General features: G+C 39.4%; 2 protein-coding genes across 2 annotated transcripts in view; one reads left to right on the plus strand and one right to left on the minus strand.

The window, feature by feature from the left end:
* Positions 1-11,465, minus strand: part of ADAM9 (ADAM metallopeptidase domain 9) — a 148,153-nt gene extending 136,688 nt beyond the window's left edge. The window contains exons 1-2 of the mRNA XM_027600385.2: positions 10,936-11,465; positions 1,670-1,767 (exon numbers count right to left, since the gene is read on the minus strand). Of these exons, the coding sequence (XP_027456186.1) occupies positions 1,670-1,767; positions 10,936-11,032 (195 nt within the window). The 5' untranslated portion in view covers positions 11,033-11,465. The remainder of the gene's footprint in view (positions 1-1,669; positions 1,768-10,935) is intronic.
* A 91-nt stretch (positions 11,466-11,556) lies between these two features.
* TM2D2 (TM2 domain containing 2) lies at positions 11,557-18,806 on the plus strand. The gene is made up of 4 exons (XM_027600384.2): positions 11,557-11,887; positions 12,694-12,781; positions 15,038-15,153; positions 16,316-18,806. Exons 1-4 carry the CDS (start codon positions 11,661-11,663, stop codon positions 16,527-16,529), a joined length of 645 nt encoding a protein of 214 aa, XP_027456185.1. The 5' UTR covers positions 11,557-11,660; the 3' UTR covers positions 16,530-18,806.
* The last annotated feature ends 17 nt before the right edge of the window (positions 18,807-18,823 follow it).

The following is an 18,823-nucleotide window of genomic DNA, read 5'->3' on the forward strand; positions in this document are numbered from 1 at the left end:
AATAAGACAATGGAGATGAAAAGTACAGCATAGAGAATACAGTCAGTAAGACGGTAGTAACACTGTTTGGTGACAGATGGTGAATTCACTTATCATGGTGAGCACTGAATCATGTATAGAATTGTTGAGTCATTAAACTGTACACCTGACACTAATATAACACTGTATGTTAATTATACGTCAATAAGAAAAGAATTAAAACTAAAAATAAAAGAAAGTAAGAAACAACAACAACAAAAATTCCAAGCTCCTTCCATCATCACAGTTTGGGCGTGTACTGTTCTGTCATTTCTGCTCTTGGCAGATATAAAAACACCACTGTCCTATCATCTGAGAAAAATTCTGAAGAGTCTGAGAATTGTTTCATAATACTATATTGCTTCCCCAAATATCTGCCTGGATTGCTCATTCCCCTGCTTCTGGTCTTTACTCAAGGGTTGACTTCTCAGGAGGGCTTTCCCAGGCTGCCCTATTAAAAAATACAAACCCTCTTACCCCACCCCTACCCTCACTTCTGGCGCTCGCTATCCACCTTCCTGGTATAATTTCTCAAGAGCACATATTACCACCTTAAGTAATCTACATTATTAATCTATATTATTTCTTTGTTTACTGTCTCCTCCCCCTCATCCCGCTAGAATGGAAGCTCCATAAGAACATGAATTTTGTCTGTTTTGTTCACTGCTATATCTCCAGTGACAAAACAGTGCTTCTACTTCTCCAAATATTTATCAGGGCATACGAATGACATTTATTATGATCACAAGTACCTATGTGTGCAGTACTGATGTAGAAATCAGAGACACAATAAAGTGGAAAGCATAGTCCCTGTGCTAAATGAAGAAACAGAGAAAAATAATGAAGCAAGTACACAATTCTATCCTAAGGCAAAACATAAACAAATGGTAGAAGGTGCAGTTCAAAACAAAAGGAAGGAAGAATTGTAAATTGTAGGGCCATTTATTCCTTACTTAATAGAGAAGAACTACAGTTGAATGACCTACCCAGCTAGAGGTAGTACTCAGAGGGCAGGCTAAAACTAAAAGCTCCTGACTCTAAACTCCAGTGTTTTATTTATAAGGCCCAGTCCCTGCACAATGTACAAGGTGCCTTCTACTTATGAATATACCAGCGATTCAGACATAATAAGCTAAACTCTATCCTTCATTATCTGCTACTGTTAAATTATAGTAAAGTTAGATTATACTACAGTAAAATTGAAGAGTTTGCAAAATCAATTGAATTCCAAACTTATTACTTCTGAACTTTACAGTAGGAGAAAATAGTATAAAAGATAATTTTTGTGCATTGGTTACCCCGTTAACAGCATAACATTTCTTCTGATATGGAGATAAAACTCACTTTTGAGTAAACATCCCATATATGAAATATATACACGTAACATACTACTATTCTCCAGAATCTGTGAAGATACAGTATGAAGTATTCTACCTATCACGAACTAAGAGATTAATTCTTATTATTATGAAAAGAACACTGTAACCATCACCAGTGAGAAAAGGGTTAGAAATCTGTATCAGCATCCTACCCTGGTCATAGAATTTTATTTGTTTCATTCTGTTATGTTTCAAGTTGACCCTTTGTCTTTAAAAAAAAAGAAAAAAAAGTAAAATTTAAATACATACATACTTCTCAGGAGATAACTTGCCTGTTTTGAATAGGGCCTAGGGGCTTCTCTTCGTTCTCTAGTTAATCTCCAAGGAGTTATAATTTCATAAGAAGAGAGATGTGAGGTCTGTTGAAAACCTACAGAAAAAGGAATCATAAATATTAGATAACAAGTGAACATGCAAAACTAAATAGTACCAAAACGTAATGGAAATCAAAAGTTGAATGTTCAAGTCACAGAAAAATCACGTGACATTCACATATATGTGTGTATTTACCTATATATTATATATATATACATAATTTTACACAAAAACTAGCAATATACTTGGTAAGTATGAAAGGGAAAAATATATTTCCTTAAAAAGGATGTAAGTCTTCACAGTGTATACACAGCAATCATTTTCAAACAATTTTTTGCTGTAAACCTTATTAACCCTTTTTCTTAAAAGAAATCTGAAGGTATACACACAAGGAAAAAAAATAGAAGTGCTTTGGTGGGGAAATGGAGGGAAGGCATCTGGAGCCTAGCATCATTCACTCATCTCCCATTTTTCACCCTGACCCAACATGAATGATATCCCCTGATATGGTATTGGAATACTTATGAAACAGATAAGGACAATTAGAGGGAAAAGTTAGTTTCAATGCCTGATGGGTTAACTCTAATAAATACACACTTAAAAATGTAGCAGTTATCTCAAATTATATTACTGCCATCAATGTGTCCTAATAAAAACAAAAACTCACTTCTGATAAAATGTATTAACAGTGAAGAACTCAAAACAATCATGCAGACTTACTCCCAATTACAATCCTGTTCAGTTTACTGTACAGTGGAATCATACCTAAGTGGAGCTTGGGTTCCAAAGTCATCACCAGAGCAAAAACTGAGTATAATCAAAACTGCCCAAGGAAATCCCTTAGGAAGACACCCCTTATTGGAGTCTGATACAAAGTCTCTCAATACACCCAACACACTATCTTCCAGCATCATTAGTCAGGGCATCTCAATTTTTTCAGTGAATTTGATGAAGTAGATGGTCACCACCAAAGGACCGTGGACGAAAATTCCGTATCTCTATATGTCTGTATATATCTAAACCACATTCAGTATGAGGAGGCTTAAGACTAGCAAACACAGAAAGACTGAGGGAAGAACAGACATTTTTCATTCAGTGGACCTATTCCATTGTGATAACTCCTTCAAACAAGTTTGGTACATTTACTTATGATATTTACATGTTTACTTATGATACTTTATAGTCTCATATATATGTGATAAGATATTTCATAAATGCTATATTGCAGAGTTGATTAAAGTGAAAATTAAGTCTCTCCCTTCATCCCACTCCCTTTAGGTGACTACTTTAAAAAATAATTATTTCATTATAGAAAATTTTAAACATACGTAACAGCAGAGAGAATAATGAACTCACAGGCACCCATTACCCAACTTCAATATAATTTCATATGTATCTCCGCCCTCAAACATACACTATTTTGATACAAATCCTAGATATCATATAATTTTGTTCATGAATATTCTGAATGAATCTCTAAGACATAAGGACTTTAAAAAAGAAACCTTATCCACCATATGGTTATTACACATAAAAAATTAACAATAATTTTACAGGATCATCAAAATTTTCCCTGATTGTTTCAGAATGTTTTTTTCCATTGATTTGTTGAATTAGGATCCAAACAGGTCCACACATTTATAAGGCTCTTTAACGTATGGAAGTCCTTTCTTCCCCCCACCCTCTTTTGGGCATTTATTTGTGAAAGAAATTCCACTTAATGAAATTATTTCATACATTGATCCACTGAGTGAAAAATGTGTCTGTTCTTCCCTCAGTCTTTCTGTTTGTGTATTCTAGTCTTAAGCTTTCTCATACTGAATGTGTTTAGATATATATAGACATACAGAGATACGGAGCCTTGAGATAAGGACTTGCAACTTACTTCCTGCACCCCTCGACGTCTGTATTGTTTGAATTTGTTTTTACAATGAGTAATTCATAATCCCTGTATTACTTTTGAAATTATAAGGGGGAAAAGAGTATTTGTTCAATAAAAAGGCGTAATCTATTTAAAGTACTGAGTATCTAACATCTCCCAAAGCTCCTGCCTTTTCATCAGCCTTACTAACCTCACACCTACAAGACTCCATTGTTTCTTACCTGGTCTCCCTACTCCCACTCTCTCCTTTGGATCCAACCTGGGTGCTCATTCACTCATTAAGTTTTATGCCCCTTAGATTCCTCAAATACAGATTAAAATGAAGCATTTACAGCGAACTTTCTCCAAGATATCACTGTATATAAAAATGTCTATAATCTTGTCTAGTTTGGGACTTTAAAAGATACAACAGGAAAACAAATTGTATCCTATCCAATACAATACATATCATACTAACAGTTTTCAAACTCTTTACCCACCTTTAAACCCCTTATGTCTTTATAATATGGCATATAATGCTATCTAAAGATGGCTTCAAGTCATTACATAAAAACACCAGAAATGGACTCCAATACTCACAGTAAAGTGACCATGGGCTAATCCAAAGCATATTTATGACCTACTATAATAAAATATCACTCAGATATTTGGAGTTGTTAATTGGGAAACCATGTCAAAAGAAATCCATGGCCCACAGATGCAGGCTTCACTAGAGAGAAATATCCTTAATCCTACATTAACTGAGGTACAGGACTACTTCCTCACCCAGAATAAATCTTTCAATGACCTTTGTTGTTTTCAAATTCCTAAAAATACAAGTTTCAATATTACCCTAATTTCACTCTGGATGATGATAATCTGTTCAACTACTAGGACAGGGACCCGGGAAGTGAGGTTATGGAACCAGACTCGGGCTCTCTGGGCAATAGAAATTGATAAGAAGCCAAACAGGAATTTTTTTTTTTTTTTTAAGATTTTATGTATTTGTTTGACAGAGAGAGACAGCGAGAGAGGGAACACAAGCAGGGGGAGTGGGAGAGGGAGAAGCAGGCTCCCCAAGGAGCAGGGAGCCCGATGCGGGGCTCGATCCCAGGACCCTGGGACCATGACCTGAGCCGAAGGCAGACGCTTAACGACTGAGCCACCCAGTCGCCCCCAAACAGGAATTTTCAAGCAAGGCTTTTATCAGGGGCTTCTGCGGGAGCAAAAGGCAGACTGCACAAAGCAAAGTGTCCTTGGGCTGGCTCCCTGAACAATGGCCAGGCAAAGTTTTTAAAGCAGCTGAGGTGGGTAAGGAGTGACATATAAGCATGTAGGGTGGGGAAATACAGGAAATTGGGCCCACAGACACAGTTGACAAACCATGCTTCATATACAGTATGTTTCATTTGCATGTTAAGTTTCCACCTCTGGGCATAATTTTTAGCATTACATTGAGGAGAAACGTCAGCGGAAAGTCAGAGCTGCGGTCCATTTGGCTCTGACTGGTCTGGTCTGGTTTTTGTAGAAGCACACCTGTTGTAAATTGGGTCCTGGAGCTTGTTTCCAGCTTGTGGCTTCTGGCTTCCTGATCACATACAGCCACCTACAAGCTGACTAGAGAAATGGGTTATTACCATTGGTGCTCTGCGGGGGCCCGATTTTTCTGCAAGTTCCTGTTCTGTCTCAGTGGTGCAAATAGTTGGCAGGAATAAAATTCTTTTAGCAGGTAATAGATTAGACACTCTGTGTGACAAAAAGTAAATCATTGTATACATTTATTTGCAACTTCCTGTGACTCGAGAATTATTTCACACTAAAAAGTTTTTTAAGTAAATCATTACAGGCAAGGATATATACGCTAACAGGTTCAGGGAACTGTTAACACTAGAAGCTAAACAATAAAAAAAAAACTCAAGTTTTTTCATTACAACTCAGAAGAAACATCACAAAGAAAAAGAAACGTCTCAGAAAAGAGAACTACAATTGGGCAGGCAGATATTAAAGAGCTTTCAATTTGAAACAGGTTAAATGACTTTATTTTTTTTTTTTTGTCAGTCTGAAGCTATGGATCTTTCTGTGAGACTGTTAGCAAAGAGTAACAATCTAATATAGGAAAACAAGATACAACATTCTTTCTGTCCTTCTCAATTTAAAGCATAATTCTTGTTAGGAAAAAAACAACACCACAATTAATCATTTATTTTTAACAAGACTTTCAAAATTATAGCACCCAAAAATGACTTCTGTATGCATAGCTGTTATTCCAATAGTGACTTCTTGGTTTTAAAATCCAAGGATCTTTCTGAGTGCCATAAGGAGTTCCAGAACATCATAAGAAATGTATATATTTTTTCCCAAATTCCTTTTTTTATTTTTTAATCCCAAATAGTAGCAACCTTCTCATGGGAACCAAAATAACATGTTTCCCATGTTACTATAAAGGAAGTGCATGCACATTATTTGTATAAAGCTTCAGCCTCAGCACTGCTGACAGAAAATTCTTTGCTGTCGGGGGCTACCTTGTGCAATGTAGGATGTTTAGTAGCATTCATGGCCTCTACCCACTAGATGCCAGAGGAACCATCAGTGTGACAACTAAAAATATCCCCCAGATGCCTTCTGGGGGCAAAACTACCTCCAGTTGAAAACCACTATAAGGATATAGTTCACAACGAAAATAAAAATCTTAACAATCAACTAGCAGAGGATACAAATTTGTTATTTTTGAATTTGACAGAATAAGCACACCATCAAAAATCACATTACTAGGAAACATGGGCTGAAGATAAAAATAAGAGCTGAAACATGAAACTTAAAGAGTCTTCAACTTAGTGAAAGAAAGGGAAGGGTGTTAGTTGTACTTCTTTATTCCTCTAACTCCTTAGATCTTTTTATGAACTGTGTTTTGAAGGGAGTCTAAGTATATGTTTCATAATAGTAACTGTAGTAGAGGGAAACAAGTTAAAAGAATTCTACTTAATTGCAAAGCAAACAAATGTGAACAAAAGTCATGGGCTTTTCTCCTTTCCTTCCTGCCTATTATGCAAACAGCAATCTTTAAATACTTTCACTATAGAAGATAAACCCTGGGTTCCACATAGAGCATGAATAAAATAATTTTGTTGCCCGAATTATTTCAAAAGAGAAATTATCGTAATTAAATCTATAAAACCCTGTTACTTTGGGCCACGTATTTCCATTCCATTCACAAGGTCAACCCCAAATAAGTATATATCATATATTAATAACTATATTCAAAAATATTTATAATCTCAATTGCTGTCCTACCTTCTTACATTTTTTGAGTGTTATAATTTTTTTTTACAGTTACCCATCTTCACATTTAAAAAGAAACAGAGCTTTTGCTGTCGTTTGTTTTTAAGTGCCCTATGGGAAAACCAACAACCACTTATAAGAGTTAATGCCCTCGAGAACTTAAGTTCCTCTAGCAAGGAATTTCAGTTTCTTGAGACAAAGGACGATACCTTATAAGGACAATATAATTTATGCATCATGTGTTTCCTGCTCTGGTACAGTAAGTATTCGATGACTACGTGTTGAGTAAATGACTTATCTTTACGGCCATTCGTAGTAGATCTCCTAACTGTTAATCATCATGTACAACCTGAATTAAGCTTTATTTTCATCATTAATATCTTTTATGCCAATTCTCCAGAAATCCATGTGGTCCACACATTTGTCATTTTAACGTGAATGCTCTATTTCATTGTATGGCTCTGCTATAGGCTGCTTAGCCACCCCTCTCGGGTAGCTGGGATCCCAGCTTCTACTCACAAAGGATTCTAATGTACCAATGAAGCCAATGGAGCAGCTCTCCAGGGGTCTACTTGCATAAGGGTTCTAAGGAGCTACTATAAAAGGAAGGGGGAATAAACCTCCTAAAACGAGTTAAACCATGAAAAATCTCATTAAAAGAAAAATGTGTCAATGGGAAAAAGGCACTTCACATATACTGTCCTACAGTATAACATGTCTGGCGGTGGCATCATGTTTACTTCTTATAAACTAAGATACTCGAATTCTTATGTTACGATAAACATAAACAAATACAAAAACATACTGCATACTTAAAAACTAACCAAATTAAGCGAGCTTCTCAGGTTTCCTAACTCATTCTTAAAAGGTCTGATTCAAGCAGTATCTCACACATGATCACTTCAGAAAAATGATTTGACTAAAATAACAATGTCACAAAATGAGAAATAAACTAGAATAATCTCTCCATATGCAAAAAAGATTGTACAATTCTAAGTGATACCAGGAGGACTAGATCTACTGATGAGGCAGTCCTACAGCACTGACTCAAAGGATAGCATAACTCCAAGACTCTGAGATATACTACATATCAAAACGAAAAAAATATCAGGAGGCTATCTATGTCATTATATCTGAGGTTGTGCATATTCCAGGAAAAAGTTTTCAGTCACTTAGAGGTTGCACCTTCGGAGAAACTCTATAGTACACCAGGATTTTTAACAAAAACAAATATAAAGTCAACTTTGGTGAGATAAAATTTAAAATGCTTTTTGAAAATTGTCTGGAATCCAGCAACTTATTTTGTATATATTTCAATTATAGATGTTTTCTTTTTTACTTAAAAGTTGGAAAGCAAAACTACCTTTAAATTTAAAAGAGTGCTTTCTCCTTTACGGCAAAAACACAAAGATATCAAATTCAAATAATTTGCTGGCACCCAAAACAAAATTAGAATGGACTTTTCTTACTATGTAGTTTGTTTTATAGTGATTCACCATGAGTAAGCTTTAAAACTCAATGTTTTTAGAATGCTAGTCTTTAAAAAAGAAAAAAAAAATTCTAGGTCTGCATCATAATTACTACCTTAAAAAAGAAAACTGGAAAAGGTTTCATACCCAATTCCTTTGTTATGTTTTCACAATGATATAAAGTTACCTTTGTCAGCCTCTGTTTTTTGTTGTTTTTTTTTTAAGTTTACTGTAAGTTGTCAGCCCTTTGGAATTTATACTGCATTTCCTCATTGACAGAGCGTTATAAATGGTAGTGAAGATCCTACCAAAACCTATTCAACTTCTAGTGTAACTAATGTGTGGGTGGTACTTACAGAGTCCTCAAATTCCTCCTCATTAACAGAAAATGTTTCACTGCATGTTTTAAACATCCTGTATTGCAAAAATTTAGTCAGCTGATTTTGGAGGAACATTCCCCTAGAGAAACATGAGTTGACTCACTGCTCACTATTATAAAAGCCTCTCAACTGGTCTCTCCCAGCCTCCAGTCTCTCCCTCCTGTATTGTCCTCCACTGCTTTGCCAGTTAACTTAATCACAAATCTAGTTATGTCATATTGTATTTGAAAAACCTTGTTGCCCAAAGAACTTCTTACAGGGTAAAGTACAAACCCCTTAGCATAGAAGGCTCTCCCCAGCGGTATTTCTTCCTTGCCTCCCTTTCATGTAGACCACCTGCAGATATTCTCTTCATTCCCTAACAAGTCATGTTCTTTTATCCCTCCACACTCTTGCAAAAACTCTTTTTTCTTAGAATGCACTCATATCCTTTGACCTGAACATTCCCTGATGTAGATGAGTTCAAATAACACTTATACTATAAACCTCCCCCAAGGTTTTATACATCTCCCAGAAAGACTTTGCACATTTGGTCACCCTATGCCCCTCCATAAGCATTAAGTAAGGTGTTTTACAGGAACTCGATAAATACTGACTAAATTTTGAAAGCATACCCACACTTAAATGAAGGATTGGCCATAAACTGTTAACGCCATGGTTAAAACCCATAAGGATATTCTAGGGCGGCGTGGGTGGCTCAGTCTGTTAAGCATCTGACTTTAGCTCAGGTCAACATCCCAGGGTCCTGGGATCCAGCCCTGATTGGGGCTCCCTGCTCTGCATGTAGTCCGCTTCTCCCTCTCTCTCTGCCCACCCCCCCTCGTGCTCTCTCATGCTCTCTCTCTCTCAAATAAATAAATAAAATCTTAAAATTTAAAAAAAAATCCTAAGGATCTTCCATTCACCTATATGCAAGTATCCAATAATACATACATTAACATTAAAAATATAGTCTTATTTGTATTTGCAAACAGAGAATCATGGATTACTAAAACTCCAAATGTATACTATACTTCACCTTATAGATTGGTAAATGTTAACCATCTATGAAAAGCACAGCAAAAACAGTGTCAACCAGAAAAGATATGGTGTCTTCCCAGTCAATGAACTTTCAGTATTTAGAGCTTCAAAATTCCGACTATGAGGCAAATTTACTTAATTGCAAAAAAAAAGATACAAAAAAATGTAATTAGTTTCCTGAAGGTCAGCTGTCCTACATGGAAATCTTCCATCATCACCTATGAGCAACTCTCAAGGCAATCTTTAATAAAAACCCTCATTTTCCATCATACTTCACGGCTAATAAAGAAAATAAGAGCCATGCAAACAATAATTTAATGCAAAAGCCAAAATAAACGAAGCCGTTTCCAGAAAGAAGCTATAGAGTGTTAGCAATTTGTTTCCACTAGGTTTGGGCATCTCCAGGATAAAAACCTTACATATTCAAGGCAGTTTCACAATTCAAAAGCAATCTCACATAAACGATTTAATTCTTACCACAATCCCGTGATTTAAACAGAGCAGGGATTATTTTTACGGATTTACGGTATTACGAACCCTGTAAAAATGCAGATAAAAGACTGTTTGGCTATAGAAACATAGCACTTCCCTTCCAAAAATAAGTACTCTTTACTGTAACAACAAAATGGCCCAAGACAAATGAGAAACCCCCTTTATTCCATCACTAAATTTAGTTCGGTGGACATACTAGAGACTCCGCTATTAAAATGAACGTCAAAATTTCAAATTATGATAACCTGGAGCAAAAGTTCCATCTCCCGGTCTCTTTCCAAGTGACATTAACTTCACAAGCAAAACCAAGCTCCATTTCTCAAAGCAGTTTAAACAAGAACACACCCTCGGCGCGCATTCAGACTCCAAGGCTTTCAGCCGACTCCCTAAGGTCTGAGTCGGTCCCAGAGAAGTCCCAAGAGAGTCTGGGGGACCCAGTTTTGAGCGAGATGGGGGTGGGGCGCACTGCAAAAGGCTCTGCCAAGCCGGAGACGGAGGAAAAGGGACCGGGCAGGAGGACACTGCCAAGAAGGGTTTGGGGCGCCAGACCCCGAGCCTCGGGTCCGAGCACTCTCCACACACAAGCTGAAGCGGCTCCGCCTCCCGACCCCAGGTCCGGTCGCCAGCCAGGCCCCTCCGCTCCCAGGCACTATAGGGTAACTCGGGGCGTCCCAGCCCTAGGAAACAGAAATCTCAGAGGTCCCTGGGGGGCGGACACCCACCTGGCCGAGCCCCACCGAGAACTGGGCCCATCAAGCCAAACAACAGCAGCCACTGGAGCCGAAGGACCCCAAAGGGCGAGCCCGCGCCCGATCCCATCGCGGCAGATCCCGCAGGTTCCACTCAACACTCGGTCGCCTCTGCCTCCGCCTGCTCCATCATTTCCCAGCCCTGCCGGGGCCCCAGAGCTGGCCGGGATGCGCGCGCCCGAGACGAACACGCGCTCGGCACTGACGCAACTCGGCTCCGGTCCGAGCTCGCTCCCGACATCGCGCTCCCTACGCTGACGTAGAGAAAAATCCAGTCGCCGGCGGGAGAAGTGGATTTCTGTCCCGGCCGCTAAAACCCTCACTAGCCTGCCCCGCCCCTTCACACTCGCTGCCCCGCCCACTGTCAGTCACGCCCCGCCCTCTCTGCTCCCAGGCCCGCCTACTTTGGGCGTAGAAGGACCTGATTGGAGGAAGCACTAGGAGTAAAAGAAGGTGGAGCGCGAGACCCAGAAGCGGAATTAAGGAGCAGAAATGAAGGGCAGCCCCGCCCCCCTGCGCAGCCTTTCCTGATTGGCTTGCGGGTGTTGGGCGGAGCGTCGAGCTGCGCGCCCATTGGCTGCTTGGTGGCGAGGAGTGAGGCTCGGCGGAGAGGCCTGACCAGGCAGGGCTTCCTTGGGTCGGATGTGCCGGCCCGGCTTTGTGGTTGAGGTCGGGTCTCAGCCACTGGGCCCGGGAAGATGGTGCTAGGTGGTTGCCCGGTGAGTTACCTACTTCTGTGCGGCCAGGCGGCTTTGCTGCTGGGGAATCTACTTCTGCTGCACTGTGTCTCTCGGAGCCACTCGCACAACGCTACCGCCGAACCCGAGCTCACATCCGCTGGCGCCGCCCACCCAGAGGGCTCCGCCGGCGCTCCGAGCTGGGAATATGGCGACCCCCACTCTCCAGTCATCCTTTGCTCTTACCTGTAAGCTATCCAGTCGTCGAGGCGGAGTTGGAGATGGGGCCAGGGATATATGGGTGTTGGGATGGGGGAAGGGAGGCTGCTTTTTTTTTTTTTTTCAGACGCTCTCCACCTGAGGACCTGATAGTCAACACGCGGGAGGTAAATTTCATGACAGGTTTCTCACTCCTCTCACCCATGCAGGGGAAAACCTTGTGTGTCGGTGGTAGATCCTTTGGGATTCCAAAAGAGGAGAACTAGGGCGGAGTGACATCATATAGTCTCCGGAAGAAGGGTACGAGGTTGTGCCTTCTCTATCGTGCTTCCTTTAACGAAGGAGAATCCATCGTAGGTGCTAGTTAATGACGCACAAATAGAGTACATTACTTGTCCTTGCCTACAAGGCACTTTCTTGCAGTATCCTAACCGTTGCAGAACCAACGGTTCTGCATTTTTAACATCTCTTTTTAGTCAATGAGAAAAGGCGTTTGGGAAATGCAAAGAGAACTGGGAATCCTTTAGCTTCAATTTTGCTCCCATAGCCTTGTGGCTCTTTGCCTAGGAAAGGGAGAAAGCCATGGGAGAAGTAGAATCCATGTAGAAATAGAACCAGAAGCACTCCCCTTCCCCAATAAAAGGATCATTTGGATGCCTATTTGACCTGCTGTTCTTCAGTCTAACTGATGGCATCTCTTACCTTGGGGATCCGTCAGAATTAAACCCTAAGAAACTTGAAGAAATCTCTTGCCTGTTTTTATTATATACACGTAAACAGCCATTTGCAAAAACCATATGAGAATGATGGTCATGATCTTACTGGTGATTTACAGACCTGATGAATTTATAGAATGTGACGACCCAGTGGATCATGTTGGAAATGCAACTGCATCCCAGGAACTCGGTTATGGTTGTCTCAAGGTGGGTTTTTATTTTGTTTTATAAGCAAACTCTTCCATAGAGAAATAGTACTGACTAAATGCTGTTACAAAAAAGTATAAGGGGTATGAAGTTACCTATTTGTAGACTTCATTAGAATGACTTACTGGAAATTTCCAGCATGGCCAGCATCAGTGATTGAACAAGACATTTCGTTTCCTCAGGAAGAAGCAATGTCTGTCCCAAAACTACCCAGGTGCACAGACCAACCTGTCTTTGGTTCTTTGAGCTGAGACTGACTGATTTAAAGCTATTATGTCACCTCCTCATTATTCTTCAAGCGTGCACTTTCCTAAAAGAACAAAGAAAGGCTTATGCACTTTCTAAAACCAATATTGGACTGAGCTGTATCTTTGTTACACATGTATCTGGGGCAAAGCTCCTTTTGCCAATGATCTTTCTTTTCACAAGGCAAGCGGTTTCCACCATGTCCTTAGGAAATAGACGGGGTCTATTAATATCTGCCTTTGTAGGAGGTTATAGTAGTCAAGGAGAAGCCTTTGGTAACAATGGCCTCTTGGAATGGAAAAAAGCCATTCAGTTCCATTAATAACATCCCAGTTAGTCTTCCCAAAACCAGTGAAGTTCATGTACCTCCTCCTCATGCTGCATAATGCAATTCAAGATTCAATCAGGTGTAAGAGAGTTATGGGAAAATATGGTTTGTACTAAATCAGAGACAGGAATAAACCTGAAAGTAGTAAGACCAAAAAGGCAACTCTTACTGCAGTCATGTGTAAAGAAATATTTTCGGGGCGCCTGGGTGGCTCAGTCATTAAGCGTCTGCCTTCGGCTTAGGTCATGATCCCAGGATCCTGGGATCAAGCCCCATATCAGGCTCCCTGCTCAGCGGGAAGCCTACTTCTCCCTCTCCCCCTCCCCCTGCTTGTGTTCCCTCTCTCGCTGTGTCTCACTCTGTCAAATAAATAAAATCTTTATAAAAAAGTATATATATATTTTCAATACAATGAGATTTTGTTCTGTTGATAATTATCAAAGAAGCTTTTGAAGGTTTGAGTTAGCATTGTATAGAGATCACTTACTTTTGCCCATTTTATTTTTTTTTAAAGATTTATTTATTCATTTGAGAGAGAGAGCAAGGCAGGAAGGGGGGCAGAGGGAGAGAATTTCAAGCAAACTCCCTGCTGAGTGTGGAGCATGGATGAAGGGCTTGATCCCATGACCCCGAGACCACAACCTGAGCCGAAATCAAGAGACAGATGCTCAACCAAATGAGCCGCCAGGTGCCCCTACTTTTGCCCATTATAATTAAAAACTGAGTTGATCCTGTCAGGCCACTCGAACTGCCACTTTCCCCAGAAGTCCTAGAGGACCAGTACTCAGGCACCTGAATCCCAGGGGAGGTATGATTTCCAACTCCCTTTCCTTTGAGGAATGCACCAATGAAAATAATAGTGAAGTACTTAATAAGGTACCAGTGGAGAATGTACAGTTGTGCTTTCTCTGCTAGAATTCAGTTACATAAATGGTAAGAGGTCCTGTTCTGAAATTTTTTTTTTGAAATTTTTTTAATATTTATTTATTTGACAGAAAGACAGCGAGAGAGAGAACACAAGCAGGGGGAGTGGGAGAGGGAGAAGCAGGCTTCCCGCCAAGCAGGGAGCCCGATGCGGGGCTCAATCCCAGGACCCTGGGATCAGGGTCTGAGCCAAAGGCAGATGCTTAACGACTGAGCCACCCAGGCGCCCCTGTTCTGAAATTTTTTGCTGAAATTTAAACTTATACAGAAATGTACTATAGCTATCTGATAATCACACATTCACAAACTAAAAAGTTCTGAGTCAGATGATATTCTGAGGTCTTTTCCTAATTATATTCATTTGTAATATATATAAAACAACCCTCTAATACACATTGACGTTTTAAATACCCATTCCCAAATGCTCAATAATGTGCTCTTTCCTGTAAATATAGAATAATTAAAACATTGTGTACATCTATTCTAAGTGGCATTTAATGAAACTGATTATAAATTTTTTCACTATATTAAAGAAGCTAGTCACAAAGAAGAAAAAGTTTATTTAAAACAACATACAATTAGGGTGGAATAATTTAAAATCACTTGAATCACTGAATTCCTTGCTCTTGAACACAGCTTTACCCCAACTTTGTTAGTATAATTATTGTCCTAAGTCACCTCTTATTAATGAATATAAAGATCTATTTTGTGTAACTTTGGTGAGTTTGGGTTGTTTTGTTTTGGTTGTTATACCACAGTTTGGTGGGCAGGCCTACAGTGACGTGGAACACACTTCTGTCCAGTGCCGGGCCCTCGATGGGATTGAGTGTGCCAGTCCTAGGACCTTCCTACGGGAAAATAAACCTTGTATAAAGTAAGTGTTACTTTGAATGGGGTAGTTGGTACTTGGATAGAGGTAGAGCTCTTTTCCTCGTCATCTCATGATGTGACTTTTTCTTTATCTTAAGTGTTAAAGGGGCAACATGATTACTACTGTGCATAATCCATGGACAGGGGCGATGTGGTTATAAACAGAAAGGACACTGGACTTAAGATCCTAGAGGCCATTAGTTCTAAATGTCTCTTTCATCAACTAGCTAAGTGCCTGTGGAAGCCCAGAGACTCCGTCCCTCACCTACAAAATAAAGGAGTTGGACCAGTTGCTCTAGCTCCAAAATTCCTATGATAGACATAAATCCTGTAAAAATAGCCTTAATATTTAAGGAATAAAGGCTTTATTTTATTTTTTTTAAAGATTGTATTTATTTGTCAGAGAGCACAAGCGGGGAGTGGCAGGCAGAGGGAGAAGCAGGCTCCCCGCTGAGCAGGGAGCCCACTGAGGGACTCAATCCCAGGACTCTGGGATCAAGACCTGAGTGGAAGGCAGACACTTAACTGACTGAGCCACTCAGGCATCCCAGAGGAATAAAGGTTTTATGAAAAGTGTGGCTCTCTCTTCTGGAAAATAAGTTTATCTTAAAGAATTAGGGTCATTTCTGTAAATTTTGCTGGAAGGCACCGAATGTATTTATATCAGTTGCTAATGGAGAATCTGTGGTGTTTAGTGACGATATTGGAGCAGTTGCAATGGAGTGTTATCGCAGTATGTAAGACCTAAGTCCTTATTGAAGAAACCTCATTTTTAGTTGCCACAAAACAGAAGGGTATATGGAGATCAGTGTTCATCTGAGGAAAGACGACGGCATTTACTTAGAGAACTGTATTCAGATGTGCAGCCTCAGGAAAGGAGCCTGAGTCAGGGAGGGATGTGGGCCCAGACTCTACTCCTCCCAGGATGCCTACAGAGCATATGTGCTTGATTATTTCTTGTCCAATCCAACTATTTTTTTCCTTTCTTTATGTCCTAGGTAGTACTCTTTTGAGAGCCCAGGCCAACTCTAGATTTTCTTTTTGGGGAGGATAAGAGGCCACAGAAGGACTGCTGCACCATCTTTTCGCTTATGTTAAATTCATTAGTCACTAAGTGTTTTAATTTTCATGGGGTAAACATCTTCCTTCTCATTCCTTCTGTCTAGATATACGGGACACTACTTCATAACCACTTTACTCTACTCCTTCTTCCTGGGATGTTTCGGAGTGGACCGTTTCTGTCTGGGACACACTGGCACAGCAGTAGGGAAGCTGTTGACACTTGGAGGACTTGGGATTTGGTGGTTTGTTGACCTTATTTTGCTTATTACTGGAGGGCTGATGCCAAGTGATGGCAGCAATTGGTGCACTGTTTACTAAAAAGAGCTGTTGTCATGGCCCAGAGAGGCATATCTTCCTACAGGCTCAAAACTCTTCCTTGATAGCAGACCTGGTTATTACTTTCCATCCCTGGAGGGAATCAGTTTGGTTAGGAAGTTTCTTCGGACTCTGGGTTTTCAACCCAAATTTTACCTTGCAGACTAGAAATGACAAGCAAACAGTGTTTGGGAATCAAGTGTGTACCTTTCCTCACATACAAAATATAAAGGCTAGTGACTAACTTAGTAAGTTGCAGAGGGGTTTCCATACTGTATTTCTGTACATTGCTGTATCGTCAATACTTTGGAGCAAGTGGACCCAACAAGATGAGCAAAGTGAATATTTTTAGCCTTGTGCCTTTTGTGACCCTGAATCTTCATGCAGAGGAGATCTGAAGCTGAACCAGTGAAAATCTTCAGCAGAAGTAAAATGGCCGTGGATTTTAATACACACTGAAATTCTGACTTTCTGAATTTAAATTGTGGAATAAATTTGCCAACCTGGAATGCTGTTTGTTATTTAAAATAAGTAAAGTGAGACTCGAAATTCTGTGTTTTGCTAAAAGCTAGGCATTTGAAATGAACCATTCTACTAATAAACCCTATTGTTACATCATTATTATGCTCCAGAGGCAGTATATGCAGTACAATAATTTCTTCATTTCAATTATATTCTGAAAGCCCAACAATAATCAGATATGTCTGGGTTAAGCTATCCTCTTGGTTATCCCATCTAAAAATTAATTATTTACTAGTTCAGAGAGCCTATGTTGTAGGCTGGTAAAAAAGATCTACAACTGACTATAAAACTATTCACAATTATGTTAGATAAGTTGTAAAGCCTCGTACCTTTGGGGGGGAAAAAAAAAGATTCTTACTTAAAGGACAGAATTACTGAGTATTGGGTGGAGTCAGGATGTGATTTATGGGGGCAAAAAGAAAACATTCGTTCAAAATAAACATGGTACCAGAAGCTCTCGCTGTGGACTACCAGAGTCCATTGTCAGGAAAAAGAGACAGCCAAGCTTTTGCATTCCCAAATCACTGGGAATAAAAGGAAATGTTCTGAATTATAAGTTCGGAGAAACTTAGTTCCCATCCTTTGTAATTTAAGTAAAAGGAGGACTTTACAGACAAGTCGAACTAAGAGCCCGATATTCGGGATAAATTCTAGAAACAATCAAGGTAGAACTACTCAAATGTTAGTCTCCTAATAGTTGACCTAAAGAACCAAGAATCCCAGTTAAATTAACACTGGATATGCTCTATCATTATGAAGCAGCTTTTCTAAAAGTTTCAGCTTTATTATCCCTGATTATTATGATTACTGTTCTTATATTATTAAATGGTTGGTGAATGTGTAAAAATTAAAAGATTATTCTGTCTTGAAAATTCTGTACCACATTGAACTTAACCTTGTTTGTAACAGTAATAATTGGTAGATTCTTATTCATAATGTCTGTACTATAAATATATAGTATTTTTTAAATTGTTGGAGGTCGTAAAGAAACTGACCCCCTCCCCAGGAAAAAATGCACATAAACAAAGTTTTGCATAGAATTTAAGAAGATGCCATATTTAAAAAAAAAAAAATCCTAACTTGTAAGAAAAATCTGGAAAACAAATTAAAATCTTAGCGAAGAAAATAAGATACTACTCTAAGCCACAAATCCTGCCTCATCTCATACTTGCCAAAAAAAATCTCCTTCAGGATATTCACAAACCCCATCAAAAGCTATTTTCTTTAAAAATACCAACACTTTGGCAGCTTTCAGACTCAAAATCACTAATGTTGGCAGGAGGATGAGCATGGGTAAGAAGGTCAATTCTGTAAGTTACTGAAGGATCTGTCCTATAAAAGAAACCTTCTCCCAGTCAGAAAGCTTTTGGAGACCACTGCCAGGGTGATCATGAGAATCTAGTATTTCTCCGTGACAATCTGCAGTTGTCAGTTTGAATTTGACTTACAAACCATGCTCATCCTCCGCATCTACCAACCCTGGCCAAATGTGGTATAACCTCAAAAACTGATTGAGAAAGGCAGTGTTAATGAAAAATTGGATTTCCTTTGCACTTTGGATTCAGGTTGTTTCTTCATATTTGGTAGGTTTATTCGTGTGTCTGTGTGTGTATGTACACACGTTTGTGTTAAATCCAGTTTGTGGCTATAGAGAAGTTTTAAAATCTACAAGTGTCCTTCTGTCTAGATTAAATTAGAAACTGTGCTTGTTTTTCAGTTGTTTCCTGTGTTGAAATAAAATGTTATCAGCTTCCCAGACTTCCTGGCACCATGTC

This window comes from Zalophus californianus, chromosome 2, assembly GCF_009762305.2.
Source record: "Zalophus californianus isolate mZalCal1 chromosome 2, mZalCal1.pri.v2, whole genome shotgun sequence".
NCBI classification, from domain to species: domain Eukaryota; kingdom Metazoa; phylum Chordata; class Mammalia; order Carnivora; family Otariidae; genus Zalophus; species Zalophus californianus.

Bases quoted from the DNA above. Each gene is read 5' to 3' on its own strand.
- TM2D2 (XM_027600384.2), top strand. From the start codon at position 11,661: ATGGTGCTAGGTGGTTGCCCGGTGAGTTACCTACTTCTGTGCGGCCAG. The intron at 11,888-12,693 runs GTAAGCTATCCA...GGTGATTTACAG, and splicing joins GTCATCCTTTGCTCTTACCT to ACCTGATGAATTTATAGAAT. The intron at 12,782-15,037 runs GTGGGTTTTTAT...GTTATACCACAG, and splicing joins TCGGTTATGGTTGTCTCAAG to TTTGGTGGGCAGGCCTACAG.